The following is a 25,998-nucleotide window of genomic DNA, read 5'->3' as shown; positions in this document are numbered from 1 at the left end:
GTAAGAAAGTTTTATTTTTTTTTTTTTTTTTTTAGAGAGAGAAGTCGGTGCATATTATTAAAGAAGGGTATTGAAATCAGCCTAAAATACAGAAAACAGGTCCGGTGGTACATCTTTCATTCAGACGGACATAAATGGGGGAGTTGTTGCTCGTCTTGCTAGAGCATGAGTGAGCTTATTACAATGTCTACGCACAACAGAGAGTTTAAAAGCATTGAAGTGTGAAATAAGAAACTGTATATCTGCTATGAGATGGCCAAGTGTGCTAGGCATCTAGTTCCCTGCTGCAAAGCTTTGTACAGAACCTCAGAGTCACCTTCCAAGACGAAGCTCTCAAAACCACATTCCAAAGCAAGTTCTAAGGCCTTCCTTGCTGCCAGTACTTCTACTTCAATAACTGTAGATGGCAAGGGGATTAGCTGTGATAGGGACGCCATAACAAGGCCTGCATCATTCCGAATTACCACTCCCAGTCCTGCTTTGTTTTCATCAGCGAAAGTGGCCCCATCAAAACTTACCTTAACCCACTGATGGTCAGGTGTAGTCCACGCTGTGTCTTGCTGCTGTCTGCGAGTAGGGATGAGTGGGGTGCTGAAGTGGGACTCTAACTGCTGCTCCCGAGAGTGAGAGATTTTATTAGTGTAGTATGTCATATTTATTGGAACTTTGAAATAGACTTTTATTTAGAACAAATTATCTTAATAATTGTTTCTAGAAACATAGGTTTCTTTATAATTTGAAAAAAAAAATACAAAAAAGGAAACAATTATTAAGATAATTTGTTCTAAATAAAAATCTATTTCAAAGTTCCAATAAATATGACTTACTTATAATGAGATTGGAGAAAGATTAAAGATGCTATTGACCAGGTGATTCAGTGGTCAGGTGGCCTCCTGCACCAGCTCCAGCATTCAGAACTGTATGAAGATTAGCTAAAATGGCTCCAGAGCATTTGCAATCCCATCAGTATTTGAGGCAGCCCCCAAAAAAGATGATATTTATTAGAGTCCGTAGCAGTACCGTCGTATCTTTTTTAGTTTTTACTACGTTTGTGTTCGTTCTATCGTTTTCTTGTTAGTTATTTGGTGTTTTTTAGGAAATTGTTGAAAATTTTGAAGACGTGTCCACTGATAAGGATTTTTTTATTTTTCTGGTTTTCTACAGTATTTTTTCAAAGAGAAAGACTTAAGTGCAGTATTTAGGTGCTGTTCTTTAGGTTCTCTTTTTAAGATTTTGTCATATGGATTTTTTCTCATAAAAACTTAATGTATTTTTAAGTTAAATAGCCACATGGCTAAATCTTAAGAGAGAAACCTAAGGAACAGTACATATGCTACTGTACCTAAGTTTTTTTCTTCTTCAAAACTTTCAACTAGAGTCTAATCACTGTTCGCGACGAGTGGGCCTATAGCGGTGTAAATCATTAGTCCATAGTGCCTGGACTTGAACTATGGAGCTCCTAATCAAACCCAAGACAGCCACTTTGAAACCGAGTGCCCAATTACTTGGCTAACCCCATTGGGTTCACTGATAAGGATTTAGCCTCAGGCCTTCAGCCCGTAGCTTTGGTGTCTTTGAATTCTGTTTCATTATATTATTGTTTAAAAAATAAAACTACTTTAGTATTGGTGCTTTATTTTTATTTTATTTTTATAAAAAGTGTGGGCTTTAATTTTATATATACTAACGTTTAACCCGCGCAATGCGCGGGATCATTTTATGAATTAGAAAACATCAACTTGAAATAGGGAAGGGGGCTTGAATTCTGTTCTCATTGATTGAAGAAAAAAATATAAATTCTAGAAATTTATATGCAATAATCTAAAATCCTATAATATAAGTTATCGCCCTACTTGAATGGTGTTTATAAGTTTTTTTTTTTTTTTTTTTAACATGTTCTTTTCTGGAAGCTTCAAGGTTTTAAAGTGTATATTTGGGTTTTTCAAAAAAAAAAAAAAAAATCTATTTTTAACAAAATAAAATCGGTGATTCATCAACTTTGGGCTTGTTCAATGAGTGACTCACCAACTTTGGGCTTGTTCAATTTATCCAGACGGGCCCAATTATGGTTCTCATCCGAGGCTCACATTGCTTCAGTAAGAGAAACTGTATCATACAATCAATAACATTTTTTTCCCATAAATGAAACTGGGCTTGGAATTGGCCTTTATTGTATATGATTTTCCCACATAACTCCATAGGTCTCATAGTTATTAAATGAAATGGATTGGGCTTTTTTAGCTTAAGGTATGGGTCTACCTACATGGGAAATTGGGAATTGTTCACAATAAGAATTTTTTTGAAACTTTAATTCTGAGATTTATGTGTATTTGGCCAATTGTCTGATTTGGGAATATGCAATGGCCTTATTGAATGTAATTTTTGTGATTTCTAATCTTTAAATATCATCTAAACTTCTTCTCAAAAAAAAAAAAATCCAAACTGACAAAAGTAATTCCTAAAACCTATCTTTCCACAACCGGCTTTTAACTTCTACCTTATCGACCATAGGGCAAAGCTGGTATGTAGCTAATGTATTAGAAATTATAAATTTTAAAATTAAATATTTTAAAGTAGTTAAAAAGCTAAAGTTGAAAGTTAAAAGCTATGGCAAATGGTTATCATGGTAGATAAAAATTTTACTTGCCAAGTAATATAATTCTTAATAAAAACCCTTTTTTTTTTTTTAATATTATGACAGCATTATACCCTCCATATCAAGGGTTAATAAATTAGTAAGTCTTTAAACATCAAAATCTTGCAAATGTCCAAAAAGCAATTGGTTTTACGAAAGATATGCTCAATTTGATTGTTGAGAAAGGTCCTTAAAAGATATTCATTCAATAATTTAAAAATATAAATATTAAAAAAGGAAACAGTTGCAATGGCAATCAAATTGGTTCATTTTGCAAACATTAAAGATTACTATTACTGATGAAGCACCATTTATTGTAATTTTTTGAACTTGTGTGAGAAACTACAAAGTTGAAGTGCAAGTAGAAGCATGTAAATCAATCAAATCTTTGATACCCCTTTGCAACTTCAGTTTTGTGGTCATGCCACATTGGTTGCTGCGCACACAATCTTTGAATGTATTCTATAGTGTGAAACTCAAAGAATAAGAGGTGTCCTCCAACCAAACATAATCTACTAAATGAATCACATGCAATTTTTGTCAACTTTATAGCAATCACATTCATTGTTTTATTAATGAAAATCCACCCCCCAGCAATCATAAAATTTCAACAACAAAATATATTCTCTACAATTATCTGCCATTAAGATAAAAGTGCCAGCATATTCAGATGCAATTGACATACCAAGTCTAGATGACTATTCCTTGCAAATGGTGATTCAAGTGATTAAAGTGGTAGCAATGAACAGAAAATATTATGTAACATTGAATGATGTTAACACACAGATTTAAAAAAAAAAAAAAAAAAAAAAAATTAACATGAGTTTTTTTTTTTTTTTTTTTTTTTTTTATTGATCTTTGGGGATAGGGTTTAGAAGAAAAGGGTCATGGGTGGTTGATTTGAAGGGCTAAGTTGATGAAATTATTGGGATTAGAGAGGGGCAACCATCTAATTAGAGAGGGGCAACCAGTTAAGAACTTGTCAAAAAAAAAAGAAAAAACAGTTAAGAACTTAAAAANTAGGAGACATTGCACACACCCATGCACGTGTTATCTTTTTCATAATATTCTTACTGCTATAAAAAGACTGAAACTCAAAAAAAATGTACATCATGACATTCTTGAACATCATGAAATGCTAAGCCAGCATATTCAGATGCAATTGACATACCAAGTCTAGATGACTATTCCTTGCAAATGGTGATTCAAGTGATTAAAGTGGTAGCAATGAACAGAAAATATTATGTAACATTGAATGATGTTAACACACAAATTTTTTTTTTTTTTTTTTTTTTAATTTCTAACATGAGTTTTTTTTTTTTTTTTTGAGAAACATCTAACATGAGTTAGAATAAATAATTCTAGCATTAATATTATTTAAATCTAAAAAACCAACCCCCAATTTTTTTTTCTTGGTCTGTTTGGAAGTCTATATTAAAAATTTGATATATGGCTACAAATGCCATTCAGTAAAATAACCACATGGCTTTCCCTAGTTATTTTGAAACGACTGTCAATGTGACCCATATTTTCGTCTTGAAAGTATTCACCTGCACATATCATCACACGCAAACACACTCTTGAAACAGAAACAGAAGCAGAAATGCTAACATTAGCAAGTGTCCTAATATACTCATCAAAACCATTCTCAGAAGACATACAAATGTTTATTTCCCCTCAGTATGTTTTAATTAACTCCATGTTTATCACCACTCTTCCGCATTACCATTCCTAGACTCTTTAGTGCATAGTGCATAGGATTAGCAAACAATAGATTGAAATCATAACCTCAATTCAAACAATAGAGTGCCCATCAACAAAAAGTCAAATATATGATGCAAAGCACACCATAAGCATAAAAAACAACATTCTTTTAAGCCTGGAATCTAAAACCATTATACCATTCTATAAATTTAACCAATTTATTTTTTACGAATAAATATTTTATACATAGAATGTTAAGATAAAAAGAAACAATTACCAAGCTGAGGAATAAGAATAAGAAAGTGACCTACCTAAAGCAGCAAAACCGAGAGACCACGTGAGAAGTAAAGACCTGCAAACAAAATAATCTGAATCCAAAAAGGATGGCGGAGTACTGCTCCTGCACCTACTCCTGCGATTTCCTTTGTTAGGATGATAGGCTGCTGCTGCTATCATTGAAAGATATGAAAAGTTGGGTTTCTGTTGGTGCATTAGAAGTAGCTCTATTTGTAAAGATCACAATCAATCAAGGCTTAGATTCCAAAACTCAGAAACTAAAAAAACAAAAGCACAAAACATAACATCAGGAAATGGAATATAAAATTCTTTATTATTTTTGTCTCAATGTGACCCATATTTTCATCTTGAAAGTATTCACCTGCACATATCATCACACACACACACACTCTTGAAACAGAAACAGAAGCAGAAATACTAACATTAGCAAATGTCCTAATATACTCATAAAAACCATTATCAGAAAACATACAAATGTTTATTTCCCCTCAGTATGTTTTACTTAACTCCATGTTTATCACCAATCTTCCGCATTACCATTCCTAGACTCTTTAGTGCACAGTGCATAGGATTAACAAAGCGCAAGAACTTAAGTAATCAGATGTCACGTAACCAATTACGATCTAAATCTATTGAGGCTAGATATAACCTGATGTCAGCAGATATACCCTGCTTCAGAAGTTGGATTTGGTATTTAATTTTTTTTTTTCCTTTAACTTTTTACTGTTTGCATCACTTATGAAAGAAGATTCAGTGTTTGCTTTTCAATCTGTTCATTCTTAAGAAGATAAGGTAGCAAATATATACATATATATATATATAGAGAGAGAGAGAGAGAGAGAGAGAGAGTGAGAGAGAGGAGATCCACGCCTGGAGTACAGTCAAACTGTGAGTATTTATTGATGCCTTAGCATTGTTTGTCCAAGATGGTATCCTCAAATTTTAATGGAATTTCATTGAACATATATAATATAACACCAAAAGAACATTTTTGGTGGCCCCAAAACTTAAATTCTGCATTTTGATTGAACAGAACACTAAGACAACAAATAATCAAGTGAAGATTATGAAATACAATACCTAAAAATGAGTGTAAATATTAAAGTATGAAAATGCAAAACTGAAATAGGCAGGAATATTTTCTAACATGTTCTCAATTTTCTTGAAGTTCCAAAAGATGCTGATAATATGTGAGACACAGCATGATGTACCACAACTAACTTTCTTTTATCAAGGCCTTTGTTTTAATAATGCCAATCAATTCAAAGAAAAATATGACATTTGTGAGATATAGAAAAAGATAACCATAAGCCAGGTTAAATAACATACACCAAACTCTGAAATTCACTATAGCAAAAACTTAAGCGCAAAATCTGTTTTACTTGGCAGTATTAAGCAATGACCATTCACCAATTTAAACTCAAGCATCAAGATTGATGCAATAATCTAAATATAAAAAAATTGTGTAGAATGTTGTTAACTACTGCAATTAGTCATATGCAATAAAACCCAACATTTGCAAATCAGAGGGCATAGAACCAAAATCTTATTAATCTGATTTATGGATTTAACAAAACATTAAACCATTTTTTTTCAAAAAACCAATTACAACAAAACTTAAACCTCACCATGAAAACATAAAAGAAACTAACCAAAAAAGCCAAAAATTGAACATGCATAACAGAATAAAGAACACATTCATCACTGGGAAAACGACATCAGAAGGGCCTAAAATAAAAATGGAACATAATAATAACAAAAGCGAAAATACTGAATTGAACAAAAACAAAATTTAATCAATACAACAATTGAACAAACAAAACTCAAGAAATTGTAAAAATAAATTGGAAATTAAGAAAAAAGGTAGCAGATTGGCATCAATGGAGACAGAAAGGCATTTTAATGTTCAATACCTTCTTATTCTCTATGTTCCAGGGTTTCTTTTTTTAAAATCAGAGCAACTACAAACAAAAAACTTTAAATATATACTGCAAAAACCTTAACAACAATGGTAGAGAAGAGGCATGGGGGAGATGAAAATATTAAAAGGGGAAAATATTTCAGCAAAAAATTAAAAACAACATAAATGAAATGACAGAACTTTTTTTTTTTCTTGGCAACACATAAATATATGTTCCCAGCAACAAATCGATTTCAGTTTGAGAGAAATCATCAATAACTCTACACTATGCAGTAATTTTCAAAACCCTAGAAATGGTAACTGAATAGAAAACCAAATTTTAGGGGAAAACCAAAAAAAGTACAAACCAAACTAAAATCTTCCAATCTTAAACTAAATTTAATCAAAACCCATCTTTTTTTGAAAACCCTAGAAACGGTAATTGAAAAGAAAACCAAAAAAGGGGGGAAAATGCCTACCTTCTGAATTGTCTGTTGTTGAAGAGGAGAGACGGGATAGCTTCTAATTCGTCTGTTGTTGCAGAGGATGAATAAAAATTTTCAGTCTTCTGTATTGCAGAGCACGAACAGAGGTTTTCACTGTTGCAGAGGGTTTTTTCTTTCGTTTGTTTGATGGGCTGGAACACGCTAGTCCGACCTGTGTGCATATGGAGGTGCAGTGAAGAATCGCAAGTTTGAGTGAGTCTGAATTTTGATCAGGAAATAGGGTTTGGGTTTTAGGGTTTGTGTTTCTTTTTTTTCTTTTTCTTTTTTGGATAAGTGGATTGGTGTCTGAAAGTGAGTCTTACAGACGCACCGTGCGAAATTTTAAGGAAAAAATTGTACACGTGTCAGCATTTTAAAGGGGTCATTTTGCTAACGTGTCAGCACTTGGTAAAAGCTTCTGCTATTATATATAGTATTAGATTAGATTAGATATAGATATAGATATAGATGAAACTACCTTTATTTTTATATATAGTATTAGATATAGATATAGATATAGATATAGATGAAACTACCTTTATTTTGATTTCGAACTGCAAGTACATGCAAATAAATGACCAAAAAAAAAAATGTTGTCCACAATATTAAATGTATCCTAATCTGAATTTTCCCGTATTGATTTTGTTTTAAATTTACTATATTTTTTATAATCTTGAATGAAAAAAAGAAAGAAAAAGAAATGATTTATCCTTTGGCCCTCGAAGATGAAATCATGCTTATCTATATTCTATATATATCTAAAAGTTGAAGTGTAGCAATTATTGTTGCTATGCTCTTGTTGAGCCACCTCATTTGCCACATTATTAGTCTTTTTCATATTTATTTTTTAAATTAAATTTTTTCACAATATTAACTATATAAATATTTTGACTTTACAAATTCATTTTAGGCAGCTTTAGTTTTACAAATTCATTTAAGGTGGTTTTAACTTTATATATTCATTTACTTTAATTTTGATGTTATAACTAAATAATAAATCAATGGAAAATAAAAAAAAAAGTGTTGTCTACATATATTCCTCTTAGGCGGTTTTAAATTTAAATATTATTTTGCCCTTTTATCTTCCTTATTTTGACTCTTCTTATTTTCATCATCTTATTATAAATTTGTCACTCGACCTCTTCCATTCTTGCATATTTTTCCTATACAAAAAAAAAAAAAAAAAAAAAAAGGCTCTCTCTCTCTCTCTCTCTCTCTCTCTCTCTCTCAATTTTGTTTTCATTTTTTTGGATTTTATATTATTATTTTTCTTGCATTTCTACCTTAGGTTGATGAATATTTTTGTGCTTTAGAATTCAAATTTTGATTGCTTATAGCTGAAAAATGAAATCAGTGAAGAGTAAAAAATATTTTTTTTAAATTTTCTATAAAAAATGTATTCACAGGTCTTGCTTAATCATTGATGGTAGAAAAGATACAACCTGATAGCTGCCCATAGGAGGATCTCCAACTAGAGGTTTGTACCCTCATTGTCTTGTTATTAACTAATTCATATGTGTTTCTTGATGCAAATATTTTTTTTATCATTTTATTTACAACACTGAATGTTTTTAATGAATGGTGTTTGTTGTTGATCTAATTTGGAAAAAAATTATAATATGTTATATTTTGTGTTGTTGTCAAGTTTTAGCTTATTTGAAAAACTACAAGATAGTTTGAACAAGCTAATGAAGAACGGTTTGTGCAATTTCTTTTCACTATTTAAAAATTTTGTTTAACAAATTAGTAGTAAATTGTTATGTATTTTATATATGATTTTCTTAGATACTTGGGTAATTATTTTAAGTGTTTACGAATATTTTATGTTATTCTTCATCTTCCTTATCCTATTAGTGCATTCTTTGAGATTTTTAAGAAAACAAATTCAATTTTTTGTTCAAAATTATTTATTTTATATCTATTTATTTTTCACATATTGGATTAAATGTTAGATTAGATTATGACAGTATTAACACAATACTTCTTCTTTTTTCAAAAAATTTCTCTACTTTTGCCTCTTTGGAATTGTATTCTTTGTTTTTTTTTAAAAGGAAAAATGGTTACCATATTTTATTTTTTCCCTTTCTTTTTATTTTAAATTGTAGTTTTTATGAGTTTTATTAACTTTTTAGTTACATTTCTTGGTGTTTTTGATTGTATGATAGAAAAATTGGGTTTGAGAAAGTTTATTTAAAACTAAAAGAATAATTTCCAAATTTTATATACCTTTTGCTGATACACAAAATATTATAAAGAAATTTTATTAAAAATTAATATTTTCACTAACTTACCTTTTGAATTCTTGAGTAAAATCGTATTATTTTGATTTTGGTACAATAGAAATTGTATATATTATATTTGTAATCGTCGCAATAATAAATGAAAATATGATAATGAATATTATTATTTGTTAAATTAGTTCAAACTGAAAAAAAAAAAAAATATATATATATATATATTAATGAGACCACTCTAAAAATATTATCACGCGCAACACACGGAGTCCACGACTAGTGTCAATAAAAGGAGGCTCTCATCATCAATTGTCACGTCCACAGCAGCAAAATTATACACAAGAATGCTAGCAAAGTCTAGAATCCACTTTATTTTTCTACCCCATCTCTTTAAGAGAGTCCTTTTTTAATGGAACAAAAGGATTTCATTACAAAAAGAAAATAAAAGAAAATGACATGCTAGCAGCTAGCTCTACTGCTATTGTATTTGACAAGAGAAGAAAATAGCATTTTATGTACACCACATTCGGGAAGATAACAGATAGGGATTGGGAGTGGGTCCCAAGTTCCTAACCCCTTTAGCTCTAAATTTAGATTGTCTATTCGTTTTGTTTAACTTCTACATAAAAATGAGTTTTGAAAAATTCTCTGAATGAAGTTGCATTGGGTAAATATTAAGAGAGGGTACCACATGCTATGATGTTTAGAAAAATTCTCTCGAGCTAAAAATTTATTCTCATTGAATTGGGTAATATTGAAAGAGTAAACCTTTTATTTATTTATTTATTTATTTATTTTCAAGGATAAAATATTATTTTGGTCTCTAAATTTAACCATAAATTTATTTTTTGTTCCTAAACTTTAAAAAGTTATTTCTTCATCCTTAAACTTTGTAAACAGTTTTTCTAAAAGCCTAAAGACAAAAAAATAATAAAAATAATAATAAAAAATCTTCTTTCAATAGTTTAGGGATAAAAACGAACTTTTTAATAAAGTTGGATATAAAGTAAAGTATTTTCAATAGTTTAAGGGTGAAAAATAAACTTCAATAGTTTAGAAATTTTTCTTTAAAATGAACTTTTTAAAGTTTAAGGATGAAAAAACAAACTTTTGGTAAAATTTAAGGACCAAAATAATAATATACCCTGTTTTCAGTATTAACTTGTAATTGAAATGAAATAGAGGTTCTCATTTTTCACACTCATGTTACGATTCATACCCAAAATGCATGACTATAGAATAAAACATCCACTCGAACTATATACATCTTCTATTACAAAATATTACTTAAATACAATTACTAAAATGAAAATAGTGTACATAGTCAACTTTTCGCAACATGACGAAATTATGTGCAGAAGCATAGGTAAAGACTTTAATAATCTCAACAAAAATAGCAAATCCCCAAGCAGTAAAGACAACTAAGAATGGCCCATTCAAACTGCAAGCCTTGTTAACATGGACACGGCTGGTTTCAACTTCAAGCCTTTCTTCCAAACATGGTTCCAATCTTTGACCCAATTCCCCTATTCCACAAGCTTGCATCATCAACGACATTTTTAAAACTAATTACATCATCAAAGGTCTTCAAGCAAAATTGATATGATGCTACAAACCCTCTTGTTTATCAAATTCACCACCCATGATGAAACCTATATAAGGAGGCTTTTGGCACCACTGCACATGGAAATCACTCTCATCTTAGACTTCCACGCAATCTCTCTTAACAAAATTTGCAACAAATATAATATTTATAAATACTATTCAAGAATTTACAAACAGAGAAAATGACAAATGAGAAAGAAAAAAAAAAGAAGAAAGAAGAAGAAGAAGAAGACACTATAAGAAAAGTCAATACCTTACTATGAATTCAAATGAAAACATGAAAACTTTTTATGCATGTGTTTGTATCCATATCATGCAATGAATGCATTCTATAGCTAAATTGAAGTGCTACTTTTTCTCTACTAGGGAACAAGATAGAGAGATATCTAATACACATCACTCATGTCTCACTTATCAAGCCAACTAAGCGAAAAGAAATGAATGCTATCTATAAGAATCAATTGATTAAAAATATGTAATTCATGCTTACATGTTTGCGACATAACGTGTATATCTTGCACTTGAATGCATAGCAAAGAACTCCCAACCATTTATAGCATCCACCCATATTTATGCAGCTTCATAAAGAACAAAATGTTTGTTATCAAAATAATAATAATAATAAAGAACAAAATGTTGACTAGTCATGTTATATTTCTTTGGATATATTTTGGAACTCAAAATCCATAGCAGAAGCTTCAGCATATTTCAGTGTAAGATTTTCTGTAAAGCTAAAATTAACTACAGTAATAGGAGATATGAGAGTTAAGATTATTAGCCAAAGACTAAATCTCAAGTTGATCACAAACTGGAGGGCATAAGTGCAAGATAAGAAAAATCGATCTTAAAATTACGAACAAACGATATTGTTACTTGATGGTCTCCTCCATAGAGAGAGAGAGAGATCAAAGGTTGTGAATTAACCTAAAAGAGTACAAATTAGATGAACCAAACATTCTACACATTACACCAACAGAGAGGAGTCTAAAGAGCCATAACAGGCCAAAGCATAGGTACATGTTTGAACAAATTTGAAGGACCATATGTTATGAGCCAAATGAGCACTCCTCTTCCATATTAGTCACAACCTCTCTTTCAATAACATTACTCTACAATTTATTTTGGAATGTGATAAGTTATAATAGATAGAAGATGCACTACAACTATTGCAAATGAGACATCAAACAAATAGAACACTATACTTTTTCAATGCCTCAATTGGTTTTGCATATGAGATCCAATGAAATTGAAAATTTTATACCCCTTAAAACAAGTTGTTTAACCTAATATTAAGCCAAGTTGATTAACAAGTTCATTAATAAGATCTAGGTTAAACACATTCAAATCATATCATGTGAACAGTGCGGAAAAGTAAATAACACAACGATATGATAACCCAAGAAAACCAAGCCGGTAAAAAACCTGGGAAGGATTTAAGCTAGCTATCCTCAAGGTAAAACAGATCCACTATGAAAGAATTGAAGTTTTACAATAATGACTTAGACCACTAACATCCTATTGCTACCTCGAGTAGAAAACTTGCTACCACAACCACGTGACAGCTCCGAGTCCACGAACTACTTCTTTCTTTGATCCACAACAACCACAAGTATTCCTACTTGTGTTTTCTTTAAACTCTTGAAACAACAACCGAAGAGATCACCAAACTCATGACATCAATCTTGATCTTGATAACCCTAAGTATGTATGAAGGTAAACACCTCTAGATCTCATAAGAGATTCACACACAGAGCATAACAACAACTACTAAAATGTGACAAGGGCTTTTCTTTTTATACTTAAAGCAAAACATAAAACCCTACACGTCATGTGGGCTTGGGCTGAGTTGGAAATTCTGCAGAAAAAACAATCTGCACGAGCTTTAATCGACTGAGTCTAATTTTTGATCGATCGAGCCTTGCAAAAATTGAATAGTAATTTCCTACAATTACTCGATTCCAACTTTACACATAACCATACTTTGAGTAGCCCAAATCTAGACTAAATGTTTTGATCATGGTTTCCCAATATAACACATTGAAGTTCTAATACATTTAGATCCTAAAATCTTAGAACCTAACAAAAATGTTACTCATTAGAATAAAAAATCACAGGAGCTTCTAAGAAGAAAAAGATAAATAAATAAGTACATACCTAGTGGGTAGGATGTGAGCAATTTTTGGCAATCGTCCCTTGCTTCCTACTGGCACCCTTTCATAGGTTTGCTTTGTGCTTCAAACTGTTTCTGTATATTAGCAGCAAAAAATTGAAAAAAAGAAATACTATAGGTGAGTATGTGATACATAAGATGTCATGTGTTCTTTTATCAATACAACAGTTATTAAACTAATGAATGTTAAAAATAAATCTCTCCCTAACCCCAAGATACCATCACATGGCGGAACTAATGTATGACCTCCCTTGTTGGCCACGATTGTTGTAGTAGCAAACTTCATTCTCCTCTTTCACCACCTATTTTTGCTACAACGAGGAAGACAAAAAGAGATTCTTTTTCAATAAAACACAAGAAGGAATTCATTAACATCCACCCCAAATACATATCCAAAAATCATGATTATAGATATGCATCCACCCCAGCTTCTCTTATCACACTCCAATTATGCCTATCCAAAACGCATGATTATAGAAATCGACATCCACCCCAAATACATGTTCTATTACACATTATTACTTAAATACCATTACTATTATATAGCAAAGAAATAGCAAGCTTAAAATGAACAAGTTTTACTAAAAGCAAGAATAAAATGAACAAGCTTTACTCTACATAGTCAACAGTATGCAATAAGACAAATGAAGTGTAGAAGCATCAAGCATGAGCTTAATAACCTCAGTTGAAATAGCAAAGTCCACAACAAAAACAAAATGAGGTGCAGAAGCCCATCCAAACCACAAGTTTGGTTAACATCAACACAACTGGTTTCCAGTATATAATTCAACACACCCTTGCTTCCAAACATGGTAGCAATCATGAGGGTTGTCTTCTCTTCAAATCCCATCATCTTTGACCCAATTCTCCTCCCATACCACAAGCTTGCCTCATCAATATCATGACATTCTTCTTCCATAGAAATTTTGAATCCAATTAAATCATCAAAACTCGATAATTCAAGCAAAATTGGAATGATGTTACTGTCTTGTTTGTCAAATTCAATGCCTATGATGAAACCTATTTCAAAAGGTTTCTGCTTGGAACCATTGCACATGGAAATCACACTCTTCTCAAACCTTCACATAATCTCTCTCTAGAAATTCGTAACAAGTAGAATATTCACAAGTTATGTTCCTGAATTTACAAAAAAAGAGCAAAGAGCAAATTAGAAAGAAAAATTTACTCAGAAAATAACACAGAACCACACACACACATAGAGAAAGAGCTCCACTTTGATAACATATATAAGATATACTAATAGATAAATAAATATTCAAGAATTTATTCATTTAGCCATATATTCGTAAAACTATCACCCAAATTCAAGCCAATATGATTAGGACCATGAATGCTAACCAGTGCTCCCAAAACCTTAAGGTATTCCGAAGAGGCGCATCAAAGTTTTTATCCAATGGTAGCAAAGCAAAGCGCCACAAATGTGAAACAAATGTGATTGCTGAAAATTCCAACAAATGTGAAACAAAACATTGTCACAATAACAAGAAACATAACCAAATATTTTCTCATAGGAACCAAAGATACACTAAGCATATCCACAAAACCTTGAGATTCAAAACTAAAATTACATCCTTCTCATACATTTTCGTAGCAAACAACCAAGATGCTTTAACCATTCATAAATTTAAAAAGGAAAGCCCCATATCCAATTGCTCTTTTCCCATTCATTCATTCTCTTTTTACGTTTCTTATATGTTTTAACAAGAAAAAAAATGATATTTAAAAAAAAAAATCATACTATTAAAAAAAAAAAATCAATCAAATGGGCCCAAATGCAAAGAGAGGTTCAGATTAAAAAAAAAAAAAAAATCCTCCCACACCATCAAAAACAATAGGAAACCAACAATGTATTTATACATTTACCTAAAGAAAACACAACGAAGCACAATTTATGTAATGTAAATGCCACAACAGTAAGACGTTCATAACCCACATAATGAAAAGCACAACCAATAATCTAACCAAGCCTGACAATTTTAAACTAGAAAGAAAACAAGTATAACATATTTGACAATATTAGAGTAGAATGAATCAAACCAAATAATGTAATGCATGTGATTGTCACCCTCATTAACCTTGAGCAGACCTACACCCAACACAAAATCAAATGTTGGAAGCACGGTCTTTTTCACTCACTACATAACACAACAATGCAACTTTTTCACAAGAAAATAAATTGATAAACCACGTTAAGCCACGACCATTAAGTCAAATCAATGTTGTGATGTTTGAAAATGGGTTGTCTGGTTTACTAGGTCGTGGGAGATAGAGAGTGGAAAAGTGAGAAAGAAGGAAAAAAAAAGTATGATCATTAACATTACAGTAGAAATAAATTATGCATGTGTCTATGTCTATATCATGCAATGAATGCATTTTGTAGCTCAATTGAAGTGGTACTTTCTCCCTTCTAGGGAACAAGATGGACAGATCTCAAATACACATCACTTGTATCTTAATTATCAAGCCAATTAAGAAGAAAGAAATGAATGCATTTTATGATCATCAATTAACTAAAAAAATGAAATTCATGCTTACAAGTGTGTAACAAAATGTGCATTTCTTGTACGTGAAAGTATAGCAAGGAACTCCCTGTCACTTATAGCATTCACCCATGTTTTGCAGCATCATAAAGGTCAGAATGTTCACTGGTTATGTTATATTTCTTGGGATATTTTTTTGAACACAGAATCCGTAGTAGAAGCTCCGGCATATTTTAGTGCAAGTTCTTCTGTAAAGATGGAATTACCTATAGTAAGAGAAGATGACTAAATTAGAATTAAGATTATTAACCAAAGACTAGATGATCACAAATTGGAGGACATAAGAGCATGAGAAGAAAAAATTGTATTTTTGAATTAACCTAGTACAGATAGGAGTCTAAAGATCCATAACATGCCAAAGCATAGGTACATGTTCAAACATATACAGAGACAAAGTGAAGAACCATAAACCTAACATATAAGTCCCATAAATGCACTCTTCCCCCATATCAAATACAACCTCTCTTTCAATAACATTAATCTAAGATTTATTTTGGAATGTGATAAATGATAATAGATGGAAGATGCACTACAACTACTACAAATGAGATATCAAACAAATAGAACACTAGGTTTTTACTATGCATCAATTGGTTTTGCATATTAGATAACCTGAAATGTTACTATAAGAAGAAATAGCATTGGAGTATCCAAGAAGAATAGGATAAATAATTAAGCACATACCTCATCGGCAAGTTCATCCCCTCCAAACTCTAGGATGTGAGCAATTTTTGGCAATTGTCCCCTACTTCCTACTGGAACCCTTTCAAATGTTTACTTTGGGCTTCAAACTATTTTTGCAAATCCAAATTGCACATAAAATGTCCAAAACATTAACCGACAAAAAATTGAAAAAAAAAAAAAAAACTATAGGTGAGTACGTGATACATAAGATGTCATGTGTTCTTTTATCAATCCAATAGAAATTAAACTAATGAATGTCAAAAATAAATCTCTCTCTAACCCCAAGTTACCATCACATGGTGAAACTAATGTATGACCTCCCTTGTTAGCCATGATTGTTGTAGTAGCAAACTTCATGCTCCTCTTCCACCACCGCTTTATGCTCCAGCTTCTCTTATCTTATAAGGAAGAGGGTAAGTGATTCTTTTTTAATAAAAAAAAGAAGAAGAAGGAATTCATTAACATCCATCCCAAATACATATCCAAAATGCATGATTATAGAAATCAACATTTACCCCAAATACGTGTTCCATTACACAATATTACTTAAATACAATTACTACGATAAAGAAAAGAAACAACTAGAATAAAATGAACAAGTTTTACTATACATAGACAACAGTATGCAACAAGACAAATGAAGTACAGAAGCATCAAGCAAGAGCTTAATAACCTCAGTTGAAGTTGAAAAATTCACAACAGCAACAAAATGAAGTGCAGAAGCTCATCCAAACCACAAGCCTGGTTAACATCAACACAACTGGTTTCCAATAGATAACTCAACACACTCTTGCTTCCACCCATGGTAGCATTCGTGAGGGCAGTCTTCTCTGCAAACCCCATCATCTTTGACCCAATTCTCCTCCCATACCACAAGTTTATCATGACATTCTTCTTCCACACAACTTTTGAAACCAATTAATTCATCAAAGCTCCATAATTCAAGTAAAATTAAAATGATGTTGCTGTCTTGTATCTCAAATTCAATGCCTATGATGAAACCTCTTTCAACAGGTTTCTGCACCACTACACATGGAAATCACACTCTTCTCAAATCTTCACACAGTCTCTCTATACAAATTTGTAACAAGTAGAATATTCACAAATTCTGTTCCTAAATCAAAAAGTGTAAAGAGCAAATTAGAAAGAACAAATTTACAAAAACACAAACACACAAAAAGAGCTCCACTCTGATAAACATATATAAAATATACTATTAGATAAGAAAAAATATTGAAGTGTTTATTCATTTAGCCATATATTCATAAAACTATCACCCAAATTCAAGCCAATATTGTTAGGACCATGAATGCTAACCAGTGCTACCAAAACCTTTAGGAGTTAGGAAAAGGCACATCAAAGTCTTTATCCAATGGCAGCAGAGCAAAGCCCCACGTCTATAAGTGTTGCAGGTGGGCATGTGGGGCTTTGCAGTGCAATGGTAGACTTGCATCATTTGGCTAGTCCATAAAGCACAGATGCCACGTGATCCCCCAAATGGCTACATGACAATGGATTGTATAGATGATTGTTGAAAATTCCAACAAATATTAAACAGGACTTTGTCACAATTACAACAAACACAACCAAACATTTTCTCATAGGAACCAAAGATACACTAATGAGAGGGACATAACAGGCCACAACATAGGAACATGTTTGAATAAATACAGAGACAAAAGTGAAGGACCACAAACCTAAGCCATGAGTTCCATATATTCAATCTCTCTCTCTTTCTCTTCACTCACACACACACACACACACACATTTTGCTTTGCTCTGCAGAATTTTAACCATAACTAGCTATTTCTTAAGTCTAATTTGAACCTTAAAATCCCTGACAGTTCTAATTATTAATGCAGTACAATGCCTGATGCTGTTAAAGACTAACTCACATACCTTCGAAAATTATATTCACAATTATGAGACCAAATTTATTAGGAAAGACCTATGAATCTCTAATGCAACACCAAACCAAGAAGAAATCCCCAAAGTCTAGAAATTTAAGGATGACGAAAAGTGTCTACCTCTGTATGGAGCCTAAAGGACACTATAACCTTGCTTTTATCCTGCATAAACTTCATTGTACATTACTTCCTTAATTTCAAGTTTATTTCTTATACACCTTATGAACCAAGCTATGATTGTAAGCTAAAAACCTTAATTTCCCTATGCTTCATTATCTAGCTTGTTAGGACATATGTGAATCATGTTAAGAACATATGTAATTTAGACTTGGCTAGTCTTTTGACAAAACGTACTTTACTTGTAATTGGGTAGATCTGGGATGTGTTTAATACTTCAAGGAGCAAGAGTTCAAGTCCAAGTGTTAAAGCCATGCAAATCTATCCAAGAATCAAGTGAAGAAGTGCTGTATTTCAAAGCTCGGTAGTTAGCTTGACAGATGGTATCTATCGAGGTTTAAAAGGTAGCTTTTGCTCGATTCTCGACAGTTGCTTGATTGTTAGGTTTTCTTTTCTCACAACCCTAAACATATATAAGGATTATTTTAAGAGCTGTCACAATGGATGCAACTTGATGTAAAGGTTTTTGATCAAGCATATTGTGACCAGAGCCATATGCCCTAGTTCATCTTTCTCTTGAAGAAGCTGTTGCATTTGTACATCCTAGGGTTTTTTAACCAAGGAGCTGCATGATCTTCATCGTGTGGATGAACTGAAGAACTTTGCAGCCAACATCCTTCTCAAGTTGGTGCGTTAGTCACGTACTTGGATTTGTGCATCGATTGGTTAGTCACATACTAGGAGCTGTGCAGTGAAAAGGAGAGTTTGTCACTATAGAACAAGTCCAATTAGGTATTAGGGTAAGGGTTCAACTGTAGGTTGGTATAAGGTACTGAGATTCCTTTACTTGTACTTGATTGTTATGATAATAGTGGATTCTCAGCAGTGATGACCTTAAAATCACCTGGTGGGGTTTTTGTCTTGGAGGTTTTCCCCATTCTTGAACAAATCACTATGTCAACTTTATTTTCCGCTGCGTATTAACTTAATTGGTGATTTGTTTGTACTACCATGCATATTGCATGTTAATCAGATTAATTAATTAACTTGGCTAATTAATCGGTTAATTCATCACAAGGGGTCAATACTTTCTTGGCCTATCATGGCTTGTTGCATGATTACAGAGCCCTAAAGTTTGAATAAGCACCAATTTTGATGCCTAGGTTTTCCTATGCCTCAATTGGTTCAGCATATGAGATCAACTGAGATGTTTCTCATTATAAGAAAACAGCATAGAATAAAGAATTAAGCACATACCTAGGATGTGAGTAGTTTTTAGCAATCATCTCTTGTTTCTGGCTGGCACCCATTCAAAAATTTGCTATGCACTTCAAAATATCCCTGCATAAAGAAATTGTAAATAAATTTTCCAAAACATCGGTAGCAATAAAATAAAATAAAATACTATGCAGATGTCATCTCCATCTAAGCAAGAAATGGATAAACAACTAAAAACATCGATAATTAAGAATTTTAAGTGATTCAACCCAACTGACAATAAATATTCTAGTAATTATTTTCTAGCTAAAACTCCAAAAAGGCCTTCATTTGATTCTAAGGCAATCTTGTCTCATCTCTCTCTCTCTCTCTCTCTCTCTCTCTCTTTTTTTTTTTTTTTTTTTCTTCCTCTTCTTTTTGACTATCCTTTTTTCTCATCTCTCTCTCTCTCTCTCTCTCTCTCTCTCTTTTTTTTTTTTTTTTTTTCTTCCTCTTCTTTTTGACTATCCTTTTTGCATTTGTTCTACAAAGTCTATAACCATATCCAGTTGTTCTTTAAGCCTAATCTCAACCTAGAAATCCTTAAACCCAATTATTAGTGTAGTAAGACGCCCCGAAATGACCAACTCACAATCTCTTCTTCAAACAGTACAATCAAGTTCATGATTCCCCGAAATCATTGGAAATGGTCTATGGATTTATAGTGCAACAGATAATAAAGAAGAAACAAGCAAGTTTAGAACACTAGGGACATTAAAAGAGGAGAAGTACCTTTGGATGCTACTTAAAAGACACTGTAACTTTATCTTGCCTTAGATAGTATGTCCCTCCTTAATTCATTAGTTCAATAATTCAAAATATTTTCTGATACCCGTATGAACCAAGCTATTATTGCAAACTATAAAATTTTAGTTTTGCCAATAGACACAATAGCTTAATATATTTCTTCACATGCCAACTCTTGTGTACCAAGAGAAGGCTGAAACTGGGGTATCAATAGTGGTTGTACCACACTGATGGAGTCAAAAAGCCATAGGTGTAATCCTAATAATGCTACAGCTGGTCTTGACCATAGATATTTATACTACATGCCAACTAGTGGAAACAAAGAAAAAATAACACAACGGAGGAGGAGGTTATGTATGTGAGGTAAATCTTCACCCATCTATGAGGTTATTAATAGTGAAGCAGAATAATTTTGGGAAACACGTAGAAGTACTTGGATCATAAACAAATTCTTAGCCAAAAAAAAAAATCGAATCGATGCTATTTTTTGTCTATAAGAATCTTGTGTACCAACTTCTTAAATGTCAAGAATAACTGCAAACATGCCCCATAAAATTTTAATAGACACTTAAAATGGAACCCAACAAGTAAAAAAATGTATATTTTAAAAGAAATCTATAAAAGATTTATATAAAAATTCAAATTTTTACATTAAAAAAAAAGATCAAAACAAATTAATTAAATCCCAATTTCAAAGAAAAAAAAAAAAAATTTAGAGTTTCCCTTATATAAAACTTACACCTTCTTCTTCCCTCCTTTCTTTCTGCTATTTCAGCATCATTCACACATTCAGAAACCAAATAATGAGGCCCAGGCTATTTCTAGGCAAAGAAATAGAAATTGGGGAAAAAGAAAACGTAAAGTTTTGTTTTTTAATTTGTGTGTGGAAAAAGAAATTATAGAATTTCTTAATTGTGGTTTTGCTTGTGCTTTGAAAATCCTATGTTTGGAATTACAGATAAATTTCCCAATATATCATAGTTGAAGAGTGAAGAACATACCAGGGAAGCGTATGCAGTAGTTCAACTTATGTAAAGGTTTGGGATGTGAGAAATCTTATCCCAATCCTCTCCATTTTCCTTCTCGCATCTTTGCTTTAATTTGGGACAGCCCACAATATGTAGGGTCTGTAAAGAGGTAAGGTGACTCATCCCTTCGGGGAGTGACTTCAGATTGGGACACTCCCAAATCCATAATCTCTTAAGAGAAGTTAGGTTTTTAAACCACTCCTTTGGCAGAGACTCCAACTCCTGCATATCCCACAAACGCAAATCCTTTAATTTGGAAAGAGGAGGGGAGAAGGAGGAGGAGCAGGAACGGGAACAAGAAGAGGACGGAAATGAAGAAGCCCTTCCTCCTATATTAATCTCTATTGTCTCTTCCAATGCCTTCAAACTGCTATTACTCAAAGAAAGCCCTTCTTCAAGATTTGGAAATAGCGGCATCCAAGTCATCTTAGGGCATCCATCCAAACGAAAAAAAGAAAGACGCAAAAAGGAGGGTAGGAGTATGTGATTAGTTGATGATGATGATATTGTTGATGTTGTTGTTGCCTCATTCCCCTTATCCACACTCCTCCACCATCCCTTTAGATTTTGGCAAAAGCTAAGTTCAAGTCTTTCAAGGGATGGGAAAAATGTTGATGGTGATGCCAGTGAAGCAGATATCTCATCTTTCAAATCCTCATCTGTCATGTACTCCAAACCATCCATATTCCAAATAAGTAGTTCTCGTAGAGATGAGAGTTGATACAACGGTGGAAAATATTGGCACTTCTTACAATTGCTTATACTTAATTTGGCGAGATTTGTTAAGAATGAAAGCCAACTTGAAACTCTCACACCCATGTACTCGTCCACTCTCAAAGATTTTAAACTTTCGTGTGGTTGGAGGCTGTCCATGGAATTTTCATCATCACTGGCATCTACACTATCATCATCACTCTCTGGATTCCAGTATAATTCCAACTCATTGAGACGTTGCTTGTCCTTCAAATTTGCAGCCTTGAATTCTGGGGTGGCATCTTTCACCCGTGCCAAATTTTTAATCTCTAATTTTCCGCTCAAGTCATTTAGCTTGTTTAATTCTGCTAGCCCACCACAATTCTTGGAAGAACCTACAGGACCCTCACTCACAACAAATAAGGTTAACGTATGAAGAGAAGTCAATTGCCCTAATCCACATGGCATATGAGTCAAATTCTCACAATGATCTATGTGAAGGTGCTTGAGGCTGACCAATTTTTGAATATCCACCGGTAACTCTCTAAGCTTTTCACACCAAGAGAGCTTTAATGTTTGCAAATTCACCAATTTAGTAATACAACTAGGGAGACCCTCAATATCATTAGAGGAAAGATCAAGGTACTTTAGATGCATCAAAGTACCTAGAGTATTTGGCAACATCTTCATCTTTAAACCATGTAGGTCTAACACACGCACGTATCTAGAAGTAGAAATAAGTTTTTTGAGAGTTAATTCTTCAACTGTTCCCTGATCAAAGTTCCAATTATTGTATGCCAATATAAATGTCCGTATCTTGTTTGCTTTACCCAACATGCTTAAATTCTTCTCAAAGAATGAAACGTTGTAAAATGGAAACGATAGATGGCGTCCTTTTTCATTCACGTTTTTTGCATTGGAATCAACCAGGGTACAATCAATCCTTGATACATATTGTGCAAGATCATGGATTAAATCATGCATTTTAAACCTCCTAGTCATGCCTACATCTTCTTCCACTTCTTGGAAAATGGATCTTGAAAGTAGCTCCTTGAAGTAATCATCAGCAACATCTACTAGAAGTAAGTTCATATCTGGTGATTGGATAAACCCTTGTGCTATCCATAATTGTATCAATGTCAACTTATCAATCAAATAATTTTTGGGAAACAATGAACAATATGCAAAACAACATTTCAAATGTGATGGGAGATGATCGTAACTCAATTTTAAAACTGGCATAATATCATCTTTGAGTTGAGTTACATTTGTGAGTTCAATATCCTTGATGTGTGACCATTCAACTTCTGTTTTTCTGTAGCTTAAGACCTGTCCTATTATCTTTATAGCAAGAGGCACTCCCTTACATTTTTTTACTATATCCATACCAATTGCTTTAAAGTTAGTATTGATGGTCTCTTGCCCTTCTTTAAATGCAATTTGCTTCAATAATGACCAAGACTGATCCTCTAACAGACCCCTTAGAGAATATGGTGAGATTGAGCTGGTAATATCTGCAACCAATTTGGTCCGTGTTGTTATTACCACCTTACTTCCCCTTTTACCATCCAATAAAAGAGTTCTCAATTTACCCCATGTTTCTTCGTTCTCATTCCACACGTCATCCAACACAAGTAAATACATCTTTTGATTGAGAATTTCACGAAGTTTATTTTGCAGTTGTTCCATTATCAGGCTTTTAGGTTTTTTACCAGTTGCAGATATAATTATATTTTCAACAATGGTTTTCACATCAAAGACCTCAGAAACACACACCCAGATTTTCAATTCAAAATGAGCCTGGACAATCTCATCATTGTATACATATTGAGCAAGTGTGGTCTTCCCTAGCCCACCAATTCCTACTATGGATATGAACGAAACATTCTCTTTCACGTCAAAGTCTCGCAATAGACCTATGATGGCCTTCTTATCCTCCTCTCTCCCGATAACTTCTTTGTCACGTACAAACGAGTGAGTTTCTCTCTCCCTAGTCACAGCCCGTGTCTCTAAAGGACGCTCTATCAATTGGAAATTGTTCCTATCATTTGCTATATCATTAAGCCTCTCCCTGATAGCCTTTATTTTGCAAGCCATCTTAAGACTAAAAACAAGTTGGTTTGAACAAGAAAAGAAAATCCGTACCTTCTTTGCCACTTTATCACCCCCCATAACCTTTTGCCGCAACACATGAGTGGAGAACTCGCTCAACAAGTCATCCGCATCAAAAGCTGCATCTCTGAGCTTCATGAGCCAGTCCTTGACTTGGTGGTTCTTGACCTGCTGCTCCTCTGCATCCTCAAGTACTGCTTGAATGGTGGAAATAGTGTTTTTCATTTTTTCGAGCTCATCGTTGACACCCCAGATCGATCCAATCTGTTTGAGAGTGGAGGAGCCCAAGCTTTCAATGATCTTCTGTACGACGCCATAGAGGATTGCATCGGCCATTAGTTCTTGTTGGATGAAAGAAAACGTAGCAAGCTTAGCTGATACAGAGTAGTTTGAGATATTGGGGGAGGAAGATTAAAGTGGCTGTGAAGAAGGAAGACATGGCTAGTTATGTAAAGTCGAGTCCACTTAGAAATAAACAGATAAATGTGGACAACGGCTCCACTGCTCATTGCTCAATAGATAATTACTACTTTAACAGCAGCCCCACTCCTCCGTATTAATTTCTGTGAAGACAAAAAACAAGGGCGAGAAGGCCCTAGTATTGCTCAATAAATAATTACTACTTTAACAGCAGCCCGTTTCTGTGAAGAAAAAAAACAAGGGCAAGAAGGCCCTAGTATTGCCCAATAACTAGTATTGCCCAATAAATAATTACTACTTTAACAGCAGCCCGTTTCTGTGAAGACAAAAAACAAGGGCAAGAAGGCCCTAGTATTGCTCAATAAATAATTACTACTTTAACAGCAGCCCCACACCTCAATATTGGTTTCTGTGAAAGACAAAAAAAAAAAATAATAATAATCAAGAAGGCCCCAGTACTGCCCAATAATTGAGTGGAAAGTCACTATCTTTGATCCACCGAAGGAAAATAAGGATGAAATGCTGGGACATAAAAGCTAAGGAAAAGTCTTTCCACGCCGAAAGTTTCACCGACATGATGCCAATTTTGCTTAATTCTAAGTATTTTGGTAGGAACTTGAGAAATTTCAACATCAAAGTTGAATTTATTTCTCGTTCCCTCTTTGACCACATAAATGCAAGGAGTGGTTGGAATAATAATACGTGATTTATGTTTGATAAAATGCGTCAAAAATTTGTACGGTATGGAACAAGGTTTTCAGACCCGGACCATTCATTGAACCGTAAAATGGAGAGGTTCAAGGTTTTTGAGGTCGAACCGAGATCGAACCGTGATGACGTCATAATTAATTTAATAATTAATTAAAGCCTAAATATAGGTATTAAATTTATAAAACTAGCAAAATTGACTAATATATCTATATATATGAGGGAAATTTAATGATTTTCAAGCATATATTTAATAATTAAATAAGAAAGTTAATAAAATAAAATAATAACCATGAAAACATTAAAATTTATGATTAATTTTTGAAGTAAAGTTGAATATCTTTGAAGGATTTTAATTATAATTTTTTTTATTCCTTGTAAGAGATGGATAATTTAATTAAGTAGAATAAAATTGTGTTAAGTTGTTTTTATAAAAAATAAAAAAAAATTGTTAAAGGGTTGGACCGCACGGTTCTTGACCAGTTCGTACGGTCCAACTCCGGTTTTAGGGGTTCACGGAATTGCCACATATACCCGGTTCTTTATGCTTAAAAAACCGGTTTTCATCACGGTTCACGGTTTTTACGGTCCGACCTCCCGGTCCGGTCCGGTCCGGTTCTGAAAACTATGGTATGGAATGTGGTGCTGGTGCTAAATGGTGTAGTTTTATATATATAAACTCTCACGACGTTAGCATTTAATTTTTTTTCATCTATTTTTTATATTTGAATTAA

At 32.9% G+C, this 25,998-nt stretch overlaps 1 protein-coding gene across 8 annotated transcripts; it reads right to left on the bottom strand.

Moving 5' to 3' along the window:
• Positions 1–10,508: 10,508 nt before the first annotated feature.
• Positions 10,509–24,626, bottom strand: LOC112036114 (disease resistance protein RGA2-like). 8 transcript variants are annotated; one of them, XM_065781343.1, is made up of 7 exons: positions 21,305–24,626; positions 19,557–19,640; positions 16,276–16,673; positions 13,240–15,797; positions 13,015–13,105; positions 11,351–11,438; positions 10,509–10,932 (listed from the first exon to the last, which is right to left on the bottom strand). In XM_065781343.1, the coding sequence occupies exon 1, from the start codon at positions 24,470–24,472 to the stop codon at positions 21,326–21,328; it is 3,147 nt and encodes a 1,048-aa protein (XP_065637415.1). In that variant the 5' UTR covers positions 24,473–24,626; the 3' UTR covers positions 10,509–10,932; positions 11,351–11,438; positions 13,015–13,105; positions 13,240–15,797; positions 16,276–16,673; positions 19,557–19,640; positions 21,305–21,325. The 8 variants fall into 8 exon arrangements, with proteins under 8 accessions (XP_065637415.1, XP_065637414.1, XP_065637416.1 ...); XM_065781342.1 differs by having other exon boundaries at positions 13,250–15,797; XM_065781344.1 differs by having other exon boundaries at positions 13,015–13,341; positions 13,711–15,797.
• Positions 24,627–25,998: the final 1,372 nt, after the last annotated feature.

The sequence above is a fragment of the Quercus suber genome, unplaced genomic scaffold (genome assembly GCF_002906115.3).
Source record: "Quercus suber isolate HL8 unplaced genomic scaffold, Cork oak 2.0 scaffold_264, whole genome shotgun sequence".
Taxonomy (NCBI): Eukaryota; Viridiplantae; Streptophyta; class Magnoliopsida; order Fagales; family Fagaceae; genus Quercus; species Quercus suber.
Note: the sequence above shows the minus strand (reverse complement) of the source record. Positions and strands in the feature narration are given on the sequence as shown.